This window comes from Xiphophorus couchianus, chromosome 2 (assembly GCF_001444195.1).
Source record: "Xiphophorus couchianus chromosome 2, X_couchianus-1.0, whole genome shotgun sequence".
NCBI classification, from domain to species: domain Eukaryota; kingdom Metazoa; phylum Chordata; class Actinopteri; order Cyprinodontiformes; family Poeciliidae; genus Xiphophorus; species Xiphophorus couchianus.
In genome coordinates this window covers 21687652-21706031 of record NC_040229.1, presented here as the reverse complement: position 1 = coordinate 21706031, position 18380 = coordinate 21687652, and the positions used below count along the sequence as shown (strand labels likewise).

At 39.6% G+C, this 18380-nt stretch overlaps 5 protein-coding genes across 8 annotated transcripts in view; 2 read left to right on the top strand and 3 right to left on the bottom strand.

Moving 5' to 3' along the window:
- Positions 1 to 1206, bottom strand: part of srgap1a (SLIT-ROBO Rho GTPase activating protein 1a) — an 86127-nt gene extending 84921 nt beyond the window's left edge. For 2 of the 4 annotated variants that reach the window (XM_028035034.1, XM_028035026.1), the window contains exon 1: positions 477 to 1206. In XM_028035034.1, coding sequence (XP_027890835.1) covers positions 477 to 540 — 64 coding nt within the window. In that variant the 5' untranslated portion in view covers positions 541 to 1206. The remainder of the gene's footprint in view (positions 1 to 476) is intronic. The other 2 variants (XM_028035013.1, XM_028035019.1) reach the window with 2 other exon arrangements.
- Positions 1207 to 2043: 837 nt separating this feature from the next.
- Positions 2044 to 6880, bottom strand: rxylt1 (ribitol xylosyltransferase 1). The gene is made up of 6 exons (XM_028035068.1): positions 6642 to 6880; positions 6347 to 6526; positions 4770 to 4872; positions 4335 to 4649; positions 4029 to 4199; positions 2044 to 3015 (listed from the first exon to the last, which is right to left on the bottom strand). Exons 1-6 carry the CDS (start codon positions 6787 to 6789, stop codon positions 2613 to 2615), a joined length of 1320 nt encoding a protein of 439 aa, XP_027890869.1. The 5' UTR covers positions 6790 to 6880; the 3' UTR covers positions 2044 to 2612.
- A 128-nt stretch (positions 6881 to 7008) lies between these two features.
- LOC114155310 (cytochrome b-c1 complex subunit Rieske, mitochondrial-like) lies at positions 7009 to 9639 on the top strand. The gene is made up of 2 exons (XM_028035144.1): positions 7009 to 7281; positions 8840 to 9639. Exons 1-2 carry the CDS (start codon positions 7170 to 7172, stop codon positions 9448 to 9450), a joined length of 723 nt encoding a protein of 240 aa, XP_027890945.1. The 5' UTR covers positions 7009 to 7169; the 3' UTR covers positions 9451 to 9639.
- A 208-nt stretch (positions 9640 to 9847) lies between these two features.
- On the bottom strand, positions 9848 to 12836 carry LOC114155317 (protein C19orf12 homolog). Its single transcript, XM_028035157.1, has 3 exons — positions 12670 to 12836; positions 11733 to 11893; positions 9848 to 11652 (listed from the first exon to the last, which is right to left on the bottom strand). Exons 2-3 carry the CDS (start codon positions 11890 to 11892, stop codon positions 11387 to 11389), a joined length of 426 nt encoding a protein of 141 aa, XP_027890958.1. The 5' UTR covers position 11893; positions 12670 to 12836; the 3' UTR covers positions 9848 to 11386.
- Positions 12837 to 15873: 3037 nt separating this feature from the next.
- LOC114158269 (uncharacterized) lies at positions 15874 to 18131 on the top strand. Its single transcript, XM_028039622.1, has 2 exons — positions 15874 to 16519; positions 16952 to 18131. Exon 2 carries the CDS (start codon positions 16995 to 16997, stop codon positions 18057 to 18059), a length of 1065 nt encoding a protein of 354 aa, XP_027895423.1. The 5' UTR covers positions 15874 to 16519; positions 16952 to 16994; the 3' UTR covers positions 18060 to 18131.
- The last annotated feature ends 249 nt before the right edge of the window (positions 18132 to 18380 follow it).

Genomic DNA, 18380 nt, shown 5'->3' with positions numbered 1-18380 from the left:
AATATTAAATTCCATGTCATGATACAGAGGAACTGATTTTGGTCAGGGAAATGGGATTCAGCAATGAGCAACACTGAGTTTCATTGGTGCAACAATTTATCCCCCTTGCATAATCTCTGTCCTGATGGTGTGATAGCACATGATTTAACAACGCTCTCACATTCAACTGAAAGTAACAGGTTGTTACTTCTGCATACTGAAAGACAACCAGAAGATATGGTATAACAGGATTTTCTTTTCGTGTGAGACCTTATCTTTTCTTTGGAACTGAAACAAATCAAATCTGATACGCACAATCAGAACAGACTTTTTAGCAAACAACATCCTAAATCTAACCCTTACATTTTTATTTTCCCCAAGTTGACATGAGCAAAGAAAGGAAGATATTCTGATAACCCCCCGCCATCACTGGCTATGACTCATGCAGGTAGTGATGAACCAGCCTGGTCCCAATTAGTCTTTTTCCACTTCCTTACCTTTGACTTGGCTCTCATAGTCTGCGATGATTTCTTTATCCTTTTTGAACCTCGGTGTGGACATTGTTCCCCTCTTCTTGCGCTCGAAGCTCGTTGGAAAGTTCTTGGGAAAACTGTTTGTCAACAACAGAGCGGAATATCCTACAGTAGCGGACGCATCCTGCCCGTGAGGAATGAACGGCAGAGCCAGAGAATCCGCGTCAAGGAAATGACTATGTGAAGATATTTAACTCCAGCAGTGACGTTTGGAGCGAAAAAAAAAAAAAACATGAGCTTTTACTACTGCAATGTTCCTCTTCCCTCTGAGGTGGATACAGACAAGAGCCAATGCGCAATCCTCTCCCAACCAATGAGTCTCCTAAGCACGGAGCAACAGCAGCGCTGCAGAAAAAAACAAGCAGAAAACAGTCGCACAAGTTTCACGGGGGTCTCTGTTGGAGAAGTGGCTCCAACAACCCGACGAGGGAAATGCCTCGTAAGTCAACTTTAGTCCGTAGTGCGCGAGCTTTTTTTGGAAATGGTTTCCAGTCTGGGACACGCACACGTTACCCCACCCGCTTGCTTTCCCCGCGACGGTTTGTCCACCCCCTCCACCTTCTCTACCTCCAACTCCAACTCCCAGCACGCTCCGAAGCAGACAGGGCAGGCCGAACTGCAGCAGCTGGAGGCAGGCAGGAACACAGAGCAGGAGGGAGGTGGATGGGATCTGCTCGCTCACTCACTCACACCCAGCCAGTGGATACAAGTGACACTCATGCCTCCCAAGTCAAATAGATTTACGGTGAGATTGTGCAAAGTATTTCATTAAAAAAAATAATAAAATAAACATTTCTAGAGTTACTGCTTGGATGAAGATATTACACTCATTAAATGAGTAGGATCGAGGGACACTTAATAATGCTTATGAAACACCGCTGTATTCCTTAAATAAATAAAATCTACAGGCTGTCCTAGTGCTGGAGAAGGCCGAGCTTGACAGAAGCCCCAAATTCCTCCTTGGCTTCAGGACATACTGAATCCAACAAATTCTTGTTTAATTTGTTGGATGAAAAGTTGGGCTTTTCCTAGAGTTGAAGCTGAAAGTTAAGCTAAACCAGAGCGCCATCTTGAGGCAAATTTGAAGCACAGTTAATAGAGTATGTTAGCAATACTGTTTGTGAAAAAAGAACAGGGTAGAGAGCTTTATCGATTACATTTCAATGGCCAAACCCGCTGCATTTAAACCTCAGATAACAAGAGCAATGCAAAGCCCTCGTGAATCATGTCTCCTATGTTTGGGAATCCCATGGAAGAGTCTGGCTTGGTAGTTGCCAGGAGGATGGCACTTGTCTGACAACACTGTCAACTTTAAAGTTTGGTACAGAGGGACCAAAGACAATAAATATTATGCTCCCAACTATGGAAGTTGTTGAAGTTTGGCTACTTCCTGCTCCAACAATGACTGCACACCAGTGCATGAAGCAATGTCATAAAAGACATGGATGAGCAAGTCTGGTGTTGATATAAATATGCACTTTAATATTTTGGCTGTATGCTTTAAGTAAAACCATCAATCAATCAATCAATCTTCTTTTATACAACACTCCACTTTATTAATTGCACCATTTTATAAAGTCCATGCAGAGCAGAGCTAAAATAAATAGAAAACTCAAACCTCAAAATATTAACAGTTGAAAGATCTAAAAAAACAATTTTTAAGCCTCTCATAATAAAAAATGAACTGTATTTAAAGTTTTTTTTCCCCCACACAAAATCTAAATGCATATTAATGTTTTTTTCACACATAATATTTAGTAGATTTTAAAAATCACAGTTTCCAGTGCATAAGAAACAAAACAATATTTAAAATAAAAAATAGGGACTCTGAAATGCAAAGGCAGTTTACAATTTGTGATTTCTAAATGCCTGTACATTCCACAGCTGTAAACATCTCAATAAAAATGTACAGAATTGATACTAATAACAGCAAGTTTACAATTTGACAACAGAAATGTTTGGGTTTTTTTTTTTCCAAGACCAGCCTCAGAGAGTACATCACCAAGTTCACTATGTAAGTAGTACACCACTTTTTTTTTGCCACAAACAGCATAAATAAAAACATTTATTGTTAACAATGTTAAGATTTAAAAGCACCAGTCAGACAGTTTTGAAGAAATTCTCTTCAATGACCTCAGTGAACCTCTCCTTCATCTGCTGACGAAAACCAGAGTACCACTCAAGCAGCCTCCTCCTCCGGTCCACCCTTTGCTCCTGACTTATTCCTCTCTCCCTCTCCAAGATGGCTGGCAGTTCCCTCCAGTCGCTGACGAAGATGAAGGGCGCCCCTGCTGCTTTGAGGAGACGTAGCGGGGAGCTGGGACCTGCAGCGCAGTTGCCAGGAGTGAGAACGTCTTCCACCACAGGCACTGAGCCGTAGGAACACGCCTCATAGATGCGGTAGCACTCTGTGTTGATCCCCACTGGGCAGAGAGTGAGCTCGCTCTGAGCCAGAGCTGTCTGATAGCGCCTCAGACTTTCAGTTGTTTCCTGGGGAACCCACCTAATGCAAGAAAGGATTTTATTTTATTTTTTTAAATCAGAACAACAGATTACATCATCAAAATGTGCACAAATCACCTGGAAATTGATGCTTTGAAAAGTTAGGCAAATATAATTTTGCAAATCACAACAAAACTGACAATCTTGTGATTTTAAATGTTTTCATTTGAGAGGCTTTAAATCCTAAATAAGCAGAGGGATTTTCAGTGGATTTCAACACTGAAATATACCGCATAGAAAAGTGAAGGTAAAAACTTTAACATCACTATAATATGGCAAGCTCCAAGCACAATAAGCCAACAAATAAAGAAATAAGTGATAGGATAAATATGAATAGATGCTCATTTAGTAAAATTGAATTCAAATTTATTAGGTGGTAAAAATCATAGGGTGTTGATTCTAAAGGCCTCAGTAGTTATTAAAGCTTCTTAAAAGCTTTAAGATTGTACACCTTCTGACAATATTAGTATTTTTAACATACAAGTAATATGGTCTTTACAAGGTCCTGCTATTATTTAAGTCTAACAATTAATTTTAAAAAACACGCACCACAACTTCCATTGGAGAACAAAAGCAAGGAGGAAGCTAAAATGAAAAACTTTGAGAAAATGAAGTGAACTCTAAAAGTCTAAGAGACAGAAAATATGTGAAACCATGGAAGCTAGAAGGGGGTACTTTTACTTTATTAAGCTTGCTGACATCATCGAGATATATGTCCTTCTCAGCAGTCCACGTTCTTACTCCATTTAATACAAAATTAACATTTTCTTTCCCCAAACTATGCATTTCTCATGCTTTTTAATTGAATGTGTCGAGTTGTTTGCAGATTGTTTCATTCTGCTTTTAATCTCTAGAGTGCCCTTGGACTTATGGGCTCAGTCAAGTTGGGGCAGATTATATATTTCTTCTAAACCTTGATATAAAGCCACAAAGCAGAGGCATCTATAGTACAAGCAATAAAGTGATAAAAACCGTTCTAGTTTGTTCATCTATAAAAAATAAATCCAGACCTACTTTTCCCTGGCAGTGGTGAGACATTCCTTATCTAGGCCAGACTGTTTCAGCACATTCATCAGTACTTCCCTGGAGGAATTTTTGTAAACAGTACCCAGGAAGCTGCAGAGGTATGGCCGATTAGAAGTAATCAGCTGTGCATTAGGCCTGATCATAGGAAACTCTCTGTATCTGCATAGAGACAAAAAGACAACAGCAGCAGAATTGTTACACAATTCTGTTCAGTTAGAGAAGACAGGCTCGCATAACTGGATGTGCTACAGTAAGGTCTTTGCATATGTGTTAGATTAAAAAGAAATGGCATACGTGGCAACACCGAGGGGCCACTGGAAGACGTCCTTGTCATTGACCCACGGGCTGTCATAGATCAGGAACAACAGATCCACAAATCCGCCGTTTCTCTTTAAGTGTGGGGCGATCCAGTCGTTGTTGCATTGCTCATTGCCCAGCAGGACCACGGCCACATGGGACACGGTATTAGACTGAACCAGGGCTTGAACATGCTCCAGCCACCTCGTCGAGTAAGAAACTTTCTGCTGTTCGCGACCGTTGAGAACCAAAACCAGGCTGTTCATTTCCAGGGGAACGTGTCCCTGAACCACTGCTGGGCCGGTGTAGAAACTGAACACAGAAAAAGTTGGTTAGTAACGAGAACGAGTTCATCGGTTTTCTTTTATCTTCCAGTGGCCAAGACATGAAGTGAAGTAAGTCAATACTAAAAATCTAATCAGTGAGTTTTACCTGAAATCAACTTTTCCAGACTGAAGCTCCCCTTCCCTCCACTGTGCCACCTTGTCAGTTGGGTTAAGGGGTCCTTCTAAAATATGTTCCCAAAGGTACAGCCCTGAGGAAAATGTAATGCAACATTTCATATGTTTTTGCAGTTAAAGCTTACCTTTCTAGCAAATACATCATCATTAATTTGGTACTCAACTAAAAGCTGTAAAGACAATGGATATTTATGACAAATAATAATGTATCCAAAAGAAAATCTAAGATAATTCTTCTATTAAAAATATTGAATATGATAAAAAAAACACCATTAGGTAAAAATTATTTATTGTGGTCCTGTCTTATTTTGGGGAACTAATGTAGACCAAAATATAACAAACATTGGGTGGTGTGGAAACAGAGACTAACTATAATTTGTTTGTTGGAATTCAATGTTGATAGGCATATTGTAAGTAATTTATAATAATATTATGTCATTTGAAACATAATATTCAAATGACATAATTAAATTGAATGATTGCATGTACTTTTCCAATGTGTGTTTGAGCTGTATATGTTTGTGTAGCAAACAACATGAGAATTAATCAGAACAAAATAATTGAACATTTTCAAAAGCCGCGCTGTTTAAACATTGTTCATTTTTCCAGAATGTACAATAGATGTTTTTGCATGTTCTATTATATTATGTATGACGCCTTAACTTTGTCTGTGTGACCAAAAACTATTTGGGATTTTTTTTTATTTTGCAGCACTTACAGGTTTTTATACCCAGAACAACAAAGTGAGTACAGAACCACAACACCTGAACATTTGATCAGTATGAGCAAAGCATAACAGAATCTAAGTTTTAAATTTTAACTTTGGACCTATTCAAAATTTAATCAAAAGAATACAATTTTAGCTTCAAAACTATTAACCATCAAAAACAAACCATTGAGTCTACCAGACTTATAATAGATTACTTACAATAGTGATCAAAGATATGAGCAGCCAATTATAGTTAACACTCACAGCAATTAAAACATCATATTACCCTTAAAAAAATCTACAGCTGTGATCAGATGGCATCCATCCATGACAGTCATGAATATCATGTTAATTTTAGGATATATTTAAAATGCATTTTAAGTATTCTTTTTGCCAATGAAATTATCAACATAAAACTTCAAAGATTTTTAAAAACTGAGTGTACAAGTTGGAATTTATTCACACAAGTTCAAAAGTATTCTCCCAGCCCCAATTATAGTAGGTCAGGTTGCGACTCAAACTTCTGGCATAATTATGGCTGAATATTTAACAAAGTTCTGACTACTACTAGAGTTCATTGAAACTGATTGGTGTCCTGTCGCAGAAGTGACTTTTAATTTTTATAGCAATAATGCCTAGCTGTTAGTATAATAGTTTTCAGATCTGTTTCAGGTCAAACAGCTAAAACTCCGTCTCGCCTGAGCAGATTTTTTTTTTTTTTTACTCAGAGACATTCAGTTTGTTCATCTGTGCAACTGCAACCTTTGACATTGAAGCCATTCTTTCTCAGTTGGCAATCTCTCAATAAATGGGTTATTTATACTTATAAGGCGACCTACCGATGGCAGCTTTCCCCCAGATTTGAACCTTGTATCTTTTGGGCTTGCTCCTGTCGATTCGAGCCATGTACTGTTTGAAGGCCTTTCTCTTCTTGTTCAGAGCAGAGTTGTACTCCACCTCTTCGTCCTCCCACGGATTCCACTCATCTGCAACAAACGGGGCTCCATCTCTGACACCACCTAGAAGCAAGACATGGTTTCATTCTGTTAACTATACACCATATTTTTTTGGAAGCATTTCTTACAGCTCAGACAAAAATAATGGCTGTTCTTTTTTATTTTTTCTTGAAGTTACCCGCTGGTGCGTTGCTCTCTTTCTTCACCACCCTGTGAACGCGGGAGATTACTTTATTGCTGAAGAACACATTATAAGCGGCATACAGCGAAAATGCCACATATGCAAAAATAATAAGAAGAAACAGCTTTCTTTTTGGTATTTTCATTTTCTTCTCTTAGCTCAGGTTACCATTGTGCGGCTAATCTCCGTATATTTTGTTCCGAGGACCCTTGTTTACATCACAAGGACCCCTGCTTACAACTGACTTACAAATTGCCTGAGCTAAATACGTGTTTTAATCTAGACTAATCCAAATAAAGGCATCACTACATTTTGTTTGGGTTGTGCAGGTATATTTTAAAATATGTATTTTTTGATAAAGTCATTTGTTATGGGTGAAAGAGCAAGATTGGTAAAATACGAAACCGCACCGTTACATAGACGGGAGTATTTCTGGAAAAGGCAGATCAGAACAGTCCGCTCAAGCTACACGCAAGGTCGCGTCCCCAGCTGTGGGGTTGAGGTGTTTTTATTATTTGGACAGAGATGATGTCCACTGTTATTCGCCCGGGGGTCTTTTCCCCCTACTATCAAGTAACCAAACACGGTGTTAAAAGCCTGGTGTTCCCTGGAGCCAAGGAGCTGCTGCCTGCTGCTGGTAAGGACGAATAGAGACAACAGCCACCGGCGTTACTTAGTTTTGTGACGTATCTCAAAAGCTTCAGAAACTTTTCTTATTTGTTTATATATTGTGTAGTTAGTATCCCTGTAGAAAATGGAGACCTATTTCTTGTGAGTTAATGTAACTCTAATTTACAATGTTTCGAAACAAGTGAATACAGCTACCAGAATGTAGGTGTGATTTTAGAAAGTACAATTATATGAGCTGATTGAACATAAAAGACATGAAAAGAAAGTTTAAAAATATATATATATTGCCTGAAATAATGACAGTTCTTTCATTTTAGTATGTTATGTTTTTATATTAGAAACATTGAAAATTCTCTAAATATTTACGTTAGGCTTTACAGTTACAACCGCACTAATAATAACAATAATAATAAATACAAACACAAGAAGAAAACTTAAGATTTTGTGTAATTGGTAAAAGCCCAAACTTCTCTGTCTTTCAGAAAATACACCATTTTTAATCCATATGTAAAACATAAAATGTTCCACTCTGATAACATGAAATCAACAGATTTAACAAGTTTTGATTTGTTCCTCTTGACCTTAAACTAACTATGCTGCTACGCAGAAAAATATTTTTAAAAATTTTATTATATATCTTTGATCCATTAACTTTATTGTACCTGATTTTTAACAGTGCCTTATAAAACTATTCATACCGCATTATTTATTTTTCGCATTTTGTCAACCATAATCTTCATTGCTTTTATTAGGCATTATTTTGACCCAGAGTAATGCATAATTGTGAAGTGAACGAACTCATTCATGATTTAAAATTTTGTAAAAATAAAAAAATAATATGTGGTGTGCATCATACTCAGGAAAAACTGCTGAAAGGACAGGTAGTTATCCACAACACCTTAATGGAGGAATGTTTTAGGAATAAAATCATGGCTAAAAGAAAACCACAAGTATTCCAATTTACACTTTGTCATATGCCATGTAGGTGGCACAGCAGGTATTTAGAAAAAGTGGTAGGAAAGTTAACACTGCACATCACCCTGTACATACCACCCCCACTGTGAAGCATGGTATCAGCAGCATCCTGTTGTAGGAATGCACTAATTTAGCCAGAGTCAGAGTTAATGGAAACTGGTTGGAGCTAAATACAGGACCAAAGAAAACCTGTTAGAGGCTGCAAAGGACTTGAGACTGGAGAGGAAGTTTACCTTCATTTCTTGACATTCCTAAACACAAACCCAGAGCTACAATGGAACGGTTTATGTCAAAGGATACTCATATGTTAGTAGTAAATGTAAAGACTTTTCATCTATTTGACAATCTAAACTTGTAAATTATCAAATCCAATCTGACTGCCAGAAGAAAAGTAATCTAATTTCTAAAAACAAGATAATACAATATTTATAAATCTTTATTGCTGAAAATAAGCAAATTTGCTGAAAATTTCCTTAAAACCATCATTATACTAAAAGCACTTCATGATGCTTTTAGTATCATGAAGCAGCTAAATTGACTTGACCTGGTTTGTCTGCAGCTCCTCTTTAAGTATTTTGATTTTTGTCCAGCTCCAGCAGGAACCCGCCTTGCCCACACAGACATCAAGATTCCTGACTTCTCTGACTATCGCCGACCCGAAGTTTTAAATCCCCAGAAGTCCTCACAAGAGAGCAGTGAGGCCAGGAGGGCCTTTTCCTACCTGGTGACCGGAGTTACCACTGTAATCAGCGTGTATGCAGCCAAAACTGTGGTCACCCAATTTATCTCCTCCATGAGCGCCTCAGCGGACGTTCTGGCCTTATCCAAGATTGAGATCAAGCTGGGTGACATCCCAGAAGGCAAAAACATGACCTTCAAGTGGAGAGGGAAGCCCCTATTCGTCCGCCATCGCACCGAGAAAGAAATCGCGGCAGAGGCAGATGTGAATCTTGGAGAGCTGCGTGACCCCCAGCACGACAAGGATAGAGTGCTCAACCCCAAGTGGGTCATCGTTCTCGGAGTGTGCACCCACCTGGGCTGTGTGCCCATTGCTAATGCAGGAGAATATGGGGGCTACTACTGTCCTTGCCATGGTTCACATTACGACGCTTCTGGAAGAATTAGGAAGGGACCTGCTCCCCTTAACCTTGAGGTTCCCTACTACGAGTTTCCAGATGAAGAGACAGTTATCGTGGGATAAATACAGGAGATCTTTAAACTGTTATAAAATATGTTATTAAATATGTTAGTTGAAGGGGACCTAAATGTAAGTTTGCTAATAGTTATTTGCAAAGGCACCATTATGTCTTAAGTGAGTCTTCACTTTCTCACTCATCATGATTTGTTTCAAATGTTGCCTCTGCAGTAATAAAGTACTTTAACCATGTAATACTGTCATTTGTCAATGCTTTTAGTATCTGTAATAACACTTTAAGGTTTCATTGACCCACAGAGAGCAGGAAAACAGGACCTAGTTTTCCTGCAGAAACGGTTATAACAGGACAATAAGTATAGAAGAGGCAGATTTGAAACAAAAGTAGAATTAATAACATTTAAGAATATTCTTAAAACACCATGTGAAAACAATTAGCCAAGGGTTTTTGAAAACACTCATTTATTAAACAGGCAGGACCATTAGACAGAGCTGGTCATTTCACCCCTCTACTATCTCATAAACCCTCCTTTAAACAGTTTCAGGTATTTTTATACCTAAATTAAAGAATATTAGTTAAATCTTCATAAATGAATATTAAGAAGTGACTTTATTACTCCAATTAAGGCAATCTAATTCATTACACAGTTGTGTATTTCAAGGATGTTTCTGTTATTTACAAGATTTATGGCTTATAGCAATAAAAACCTAACTTGAATATCTCAGAAAGTCACACCACGGCTCTTTTTGCATGAATCACTGCTGTCGTCTCATCTACCTCTCCATAAAACTCTATAGGTTATCTATATCTTTAGATCAACCAATCTTTTTGACCATTAAACTCAGTGACACCACGGTTATTAAACCAGGTATTGCTACTTCTGGCAGTGTCGGCATCTCTGTGAAGCTTGTCAGCAGAAGGCAGCAAAAAGTGCTCCAAAACTTCATGGCTGTAATGACTTTAGACTTGATAAAATCCAGTAGATGCTTCTGGTGATGTTTCTTAAGCAGAAGCTCAACACAAGGAAAACAATAGTTCTTAAGACAAGAATATTTTTCCTTGTGTTAAAGCAATAGTTTTTCTTCAGCTACATGCTCCACTCCAGCTGGTGACCACACCTAGTTCGGACTTCTTTAAATTGCCCCAAACTCTCAAATTAGCTTTACTTTACAATCCTATTAAGGTTCTACTAATCGCTGTTGCTTGTGCACCTTTATCTACGTCTTTGCCTTCCACTCAATTTTTGAATCAATTTAAGTGGAACTAGAAATCCAAATTCTCAGATTCTGTAAGAGGAATCTTGTTGTCTACCAGCCTTGTGAAGGGTATCAGTGGCTGTCTGATGGATGGCTGTCGAGTCCACAGTCTTTTTTCTGTAATTTTGTAGTCCACATCATTTCTGCATTAAAAATTATTTTAAACTGGTCCTATTTTTTTGTTCTAATTTCCTCAGAAATGAAATTCTAGATTTTCACCCATAATCAAAAAACAACTGAAAATACTTGAAATACATCATCCTGTGTGTGCTTTGTAGTGAATATTCATTAGCTTTTTAATTGCAATCCATATGCCTTTCAATGAGCATTTTTATGATTAACTCCATGATTTAAAAAAAATTATTAACTACCAAGGAAAAAAATATGAGTGAACTAGTTGAACACATGGGTATATAGTGATGTTTCCCATTATCATGTCCGTCAGGCCATAATTTCCCCATTACATTTAAAGCCAGACTGGTCTCTTCAGTGCAGGCAAAGGCATAATAAATAATTCCTTCAAGTAAAAACTGTAGATTTCTTTTGTCCCAAAACATACAGCACAGTTTTATAACAAATGCTAACTGGTTTATTACTGACAAATGATGATTGTGTTGGCACTGCTGTATTTTTACATTCTTAGCAACAGTTCACATTTTTTCTTCATGGTACTATTCCTCTGAGCCTGTAAGACTTTGGGTCAGCCCATTCAGTTTTTAGATGGACACTAATCCACATAGTGCACCTCAGCCTGGAGCTCCTTAGAGATGTACCCGATAAGAGCAGCCGTGACCTGCTGCTTCAGGATGGAGTTGCCCATCACCAGCGCAGTTAACTGAGCCAGGTCGGTCCACTGAATATCTCCCAGGATCCCCATGAGATCATCATACAGCTTCTGCTGCTGCTGAGGGCTGAGCTCCATTATGATCTGTGGAAGCGGCCTGAACTGCCCACTGGTCAGCCAGCAGCCAAGGAGACCACCCACTGCACCACCTAGATGGAAGAAAGGGTTTCTAATTCTCCTGCGGAGGAACGATGGGGTGCAAAGGTTCATAAGCAAGTCTAAGCCTTACCCACAGCAATACCGAGGGGACCCCCCATCAAGCCTCCAGCGAAAGCGAGTCCACCTGCAGCTGCTGCTCCCTTCGCAGAACCTTTTACTGTGGACTTGATCTGCTGATTGGCAGACAGCTCACAGCACAACTTCATCACATCGTCAATTCGATGGCCCATTCTGTGGATCACAAGTGCAATGTTCGGTTAAACACCATATACGTCTGTATGTACCTTACAAAGTACCTGAAATACAAATAATCTCAAGTTAGCATCATAGATTGAACTGTGTTGGATGTGTTATTTACACAAAGAATGAAACATTGATTAAAAAATAATAATAATAATAATAACATAACATAAACCAGGATTGTTGAATCCTCAAGAGTTTAAAGATAATCCACGGTAATAAAACAATTAACAACAAACCACCTGGTAAAAAAAATTAACACAAAGTACTAACAAGCAATATATCACGACAAAAGGCTGCTGTTTAGTAAATTTGTCTCCTTTTTCAGTCATTTTGCTGTAGAAAAAACTTTAAAAGTCATTAGAATTTTTTTTTTTATTATTTGTTATTTTAACCTGGACCTGTCAACAGCAACAATAACAATTATATTAATATCTGTCAATATTACGACTACTAATATTGTTGTTGGTGTTACAACAGTGTTTGTTGTGTAATGTTAATTCAATGATTATTTTACAAATTAAAAGTTCCCAACAAAAAAAAAAGACATGTTTAAGTAACTGTAATATTTACAGAAACCTGTAAATACCGAACACACTCCGAGTCCGTATGGTAAACAACAAGTTAATGTTAACAGGTCAACATTTATACATCAGAGAAGCATAATAAGGTAAAAGCTAACGCGCTATCAATCGCTCCATGAATTACAACAGATCGTCGAGAGACACAGACAGCAGCAAGAACCTTAGTGAAGATTTATATCTTACCTTACTGTGGAAATAAGTTATTTAAGTTATATAAGTTATTTATGTATTCACAGCTTATTTTTCAGTGTTTTTAACTGGATCAAGCTTTCTGTTTAAACATGATTCTTGAGCTTTCGCATGCTGCTTGCATGCCGCACAGCCTGCTGGGGGAAATTTTATGCTACGTTCAAGGAAATCCGTCAGCTCTCCTGTGTCGCTCTTTGAACTCGGTTGTTCGTGTTAAAAAGTCAATTTGACAAATAATAGGGTTCAACTCATACTTTAAATATTTAACTGCTATTAAGGAGGAAATTTACTAGTTAGCTTAAATTTTGGAAAAAGCTTGGCTCTCTTTTTCCTCCTGTTCGCCCGGGTCCCGAGCGGATGGCGTCACGGCTGGAAAGAAAACGGCGAGGCGCGATGACGTCACAGAGATACAGAGTTTAATCTAATAGAAAAAACACCGTATGAATTACAAGAAAACTGCAGAGTTACAAAGATGTACATTCTTTACCTGAGACAAAAGAATTAAAAGGAAAAGAACAAAGGCGCCTTTGGAGAAAGCTGATGCATAAAGCAAAACAGGGCAGCTGTCTGAATTCTTATTATTGAGCATTCCCTTTTCTAGTGAAGGCGTTTCTCTTTGTTAATATATGCGAATAGGGCGTACCCCTGTTTTTGATCAACCAAGAGCTACCTTGGAAAAACTTAAACCTTCCCCTGAGTTTTAATGACAAAAATCAAGAGTCATTTTAGTTGTTAAAGTTATAAGTTATTTTCACAAAACCTATCTTACTCCTCTGCACTCAGCTTCTCCAAAGATTTGAATCTTTGCCTTATCACAAACAATAATGAGATAGAAGTCTTTTTCAACCTGTGAAACATAACATTCAAATCATTCCCTTTTGATTCCGATATTGTCATAGTTAGTACATTTTCAAATACATTCCATTTACTAGATTAGTACTTGTAGCTTGGGTAATATACTTTAATCTAACACACTATTGCTACCAATATTTAAAAGGTGTATCAGAAATTAAACCTAAGTGTTTCCAAGATTCCAAGGCTGTGATCAACTCCACATGCAGCTCTGAACCCCCGACCTCCGACCTGTGAGCCGGGGAAGATATTATTTATGGCCTACTAATTTAGAACCTTTCAAGAGAATAGTGTTTTATGGCTGCTCTAAGTTACAGCCTTGCCAGGAGAATGTTTATCTCTGATCTTCTACCTTGCATCTGCTTGCCATTTGTCCAAATAGGAATGTTGATCTACTTAAACGCACATGGCATTAGATTAACTATATTAAACACTCAAAAATAGCCATATTTCCTTAACACTGCCTATGGTTTCTGTTGACCTTGAACTGACTGCCTAAAACCAACTGGTTGTCAGACAAATTCTGGGGCTTATTATGCGTCTCTGCTTCATAAGCAGAGACGCATAATACCAAAACCCAAATAAGCAACTTCACGTTCAAAAACAAGCCCCAAAAAAAGCGCAACCCGCAACTCATTAAACTTGCAAGTGACTTTAAAAAACAAGCCCCAAACTGCTTATAATAACCGGACTTGGCGACCGAAACTCAAAATAGTTCCTGTTTTTCCAGCAACAAAATGCGCATCGCTCTCCTCCCTCCATTGTTTACAAGTTTATCACGGCGATCAGCTGCTGCTATTGCATACGGTAGAGTAGCGACAACGTGTTCACCGGATTGCGCAGGTCACTGTACACCTCAAATGATAGGATACACTTAATATACAGAAGCACCAAACTGAAAACTTTATTCATCCAGTTTTTGGTAGAAAGAGAAACAAATCATGGAAATGGATTTGAGGACGGGAAGGCGATAACAGGCCAGGAGCAGGTTACAAGTCAAACCCTTTAACGACTCAAGAATGAAATCCCTTTTCAAAAACTCACTTTTAAATATTACTTAAGCAGCAAAATACCTGCAGCATTCCTTAAGGAAGACTGCTGAGAAAGTTTCAAGTTTCAAGTGGAGAACAATCAGGAAGCGTCACCTGGGAAAGCTTTCAGGGTTTCCTCCAGAAAACCTGCTGAGCCCGGTGGAAGAGCTGCTGGGGTCGTCCATCAGCGCTCTGCTGTGTGTTTGGGTTAAAATATGTCAAGTTACAGAAAGTCTGAGGTGCAGAATCAGGCATCAAAACTCAGAAATAACAGCGTGTGAAGCCAACAGGCAGCTGATGGGACAGCACAATTAGTTCAGAAATCCTCAGTCAGTTCAATGCCTCAACTATAAACCTTTAGCTTAATTTGTCTTTGCTATCACTGGTGTAGAAAAATCTCTATTTAAAATAACAACCCATAGCCTGGTGGGGGAAAAATGAAGCCTGGTGGCCCGCTAGGCTGATAAAACACTGGGAGAAACTCTGACTTCTGTCTACAGCTCTGGTTGTAAGCAGGAACCCTGTCTGTATCGCCATGTTTAAAAAGAAATATTTCTAAGCGATCTTTGGGCTGCTCTTGGTCCGATCCCTCATCTAGGACTAGTTTGCTTCAGTAGACCTGACCCAAATAGAGGCACAAAGCCTCCGACAGCCCTAGGATCACTAGGACACGCAAACCCCTCCACCATGATAAGGTGGCAGCCCATGCAGGGGAAAAAACAAAGCCAGAAACAGTTCCCTTCTCTGAACTGAACTGATCTGGAGAGAGGCCAGAAGGTGCACTCTGGTGTTTCTAACTAAACAATTAGTTTAGTTAGAAACGAAACCTTTTCTAACTAAAAAGTTTAGTTAGAAGCTAAGCTTTTTGTTTTCTCAGTTATTTTTTTCTCCACAGAAGCTACACCTGGTCTGGTGTTGATTAGCTGTGGTTGCTTCCTGGAAAAGGGCATTGGCTGACATGATGCTGCCAACATCCAACATTTCTCCCTCTCCTTTTCATTTCCACAAACAGAATGTTCTCCTGATCAGTTGACCTGTTGTTGTGTCTCTGTTGTTTCTTCTCTCAGCTCCAGTCGGTCATGGCAGATGGCTGCTGGTACTGAGCCCAGTTCTGGTTCTGCTGTTGGTTTGTTCCTGTTAGAGGGGAGTTCTTCCTCTCCACTGTCACAACATACATGCTCTGTATCAGGAACTGCTGTAAAGTCAACAATTCAACACAAGTGATTTGCTGTCGCCCCCTGCTGGTCAGGTTGAGTGAATGCTGTACGTAACAACTCCATACAATCTGCTGGGTTTCATTTGGTACAAAATTTTTAAATTAATGTAGCAGCATAAATGGTACGCTGCCACTTTAAGATCAATTTCGGCTGCTGCTTATAAGCAGGTGTCTACCTGCCACAAGACTACTTGCGTCATGACGTAAACTCATTCTGCTTAGTTTGTTTGCTGTGCTGTGCTGGCCTCCCTTGCTGTGCCTCCAACTCCTGGACCAATTTGTTCGGTTGTTTGTTTGCTGCCGGGAAGCTGCGCTCCATAGGTGACCTTGTGGATCTGTTAATCTGGCCGTGTGGTAATTTACAGCCCCCTGCCGAGTCCCTGACGACTATTAAATTTGGACGTACACTCGCTGCTGTTTTGCCTACGATTAATTGTTTTAAAAGATTTGTATGAACTTTCCCCCGCTGCCGGGAGTATTGATGGCACTACGACCGGGATAAAAAGCAATATTGTAGTGCTATTGTATCACTGTTTTACTTATATTGTTTCATTTTTTGTCTTTCTTTTAGGGACTGAGGCTTCTGTGGTGGCGGTGGTGACCCCTGGTGGCGGTGTCTTGTCTTGTGTGTTTTGTTGGAACACCCCTTTTTTTGTGTGCGTGTTTGCCGTGTCTTTGTAGTGTCCAGGGTGATCCCTTTTCTTCACTGGATGTTGCCCCTTTTCTCACTACTCTCCCCCCACTGGTAAGCCTCAGTTTCCTTTGAAATTTAACCATTTTATAATCAACTTTATTAAAAAGGCATTCACTGTTTTAACTATTCAATTTCAGGTTATTGTTAATTTAAACAACCTATTAAAGTTTAATAATTTTTTTGCAGAACTGTCTGAATCTTGTCTCATTCCCAGTAGAACGTACCTGTGTCCTTATTATTATTATTATTCTATTTTCCTGGAGTTATTCCAGGTGGCGTTGTCGGTTTCTCTTATCTTAAACTTTAACATCTTACATTTGGGTTTCATAATAAAGAAAATCCACCCCAGGTTGCCACAAATTGGCGTTGTCGGCAGGATGTGCTGTGTAAAGTGAGACTTGATTCTTCAGCTGTTTCTTTTTTTTTGTTGTGTTTTTTTGTTTGTTTTTTTTGCGTTGGAAGAGAATTGTGTTGTGTGTACAGGCAAAACAGCAGCGAGCCTATCTAATCACAAAGGATCCAGGTCATGGAGGAGGAGGAGATCCAAGAAATGCTGGACTTGATTGCCCAATTGAAAGCAGACAACGAGCGATTACGACAGGAACAGTCACGCTCGGCCCCAGGTACTTCTACTGCCCCTTCTACTTCGAGCACATCTCAGAGTGCTTTGCCTGCCTTGGGTCCCCCTGTGTCAGAGAGGTTGGTGTTTGTGCCTCGTGACAGGAAATGTCCAATGTTCAGGGGAAGATCAGGAATAGGGTTAAATGAGTGGTTGGAGGAGGCTGAGGCCTGTATGAGGGCACGTCACTTATCACCTGTTGATCAGGCTTTTTACTTGTATGATCATCTGGAGGGTGAGGCACGAGAGGAACTTAGACACCGTCCTAGTGCTGAACGGACTGATCCAGCTTGCATTATTAGAGTGCTAAAAGAGGTATATGGTTGTACTGATTCCTATGTCTCATTGCAAGAGGCTTTCTTTTCTAGAAAGCAGCAGGAGGGTGAAACCCTTCAAGAATTTTCCCTTGCACTAATGGGATTAATGGAGAAGGTTAAAGCTTGTGCACCCACTAGCATGGTTAATGCTGCTGTATTGTTGAGGGATCAGTTTGTGGAGCATGTTTTAGATGGTCCACTGCGGCGTGCATTGAAACAGTTTGTACGGGAGAAACCTGCAGCTACTTTACTTGATGTCAGGGCTGAAGCTATTAGGTGGGAACGGGAGGGATCATCAGGTGGTAGTAGGGCTCGGAGTCTTTCAGTTCCATCACTTGGATTTCAATATGCTGTCCATGGCACTTCTCAGATTAGTCCAAGGGATCAGGGGTCAGAATTGAGGTCACTGCATGATATGTTGGCACGTCAACAAGAGCAATTAAATCAACTCACTCAGAGCATTGCCTCTCTTAGTCAAACTCACCAACAGGGTCGTCCCCCTCGTAATGTCCCTATAGTCTGTAGACGGTGCCAACAGCCAGGTCATTATGCTAGGGAATGTGATGGTGTACGTGTCCCTTCCCGTTTTCACACTCGAGGCCCTCAGCAGCCCTCGAGTTCCCTGCCTCATAATTCTGCGGTCTCGGAAAACTAGTTCCCACTGAATTGTTGAGCCGCAGTTCGGGTGGGACCACTATTGGCTCAGTCACAGCACCATATAATGGTATGGAAAAACGCCAAAGCTTGTTGCATCGTGTCCTCATTTAGATGTGTGTTTGGGAGGTGTTCAGGTGCCCTGTCTAATTGACACTGGTTCTATGGTGTCGACCCTTACAGAAAGTTTCTTTAAGGATCATTTCAAGTCTGGTGGCCCTGATGGTTTACGCCCTTGTCACTGGTTGCAGCTTAAGGCAGCAAATGGGTTAAATATCCCATACCTTGGCTACATAGAGCTTAGTGTTGGGCTTTGTGGCAA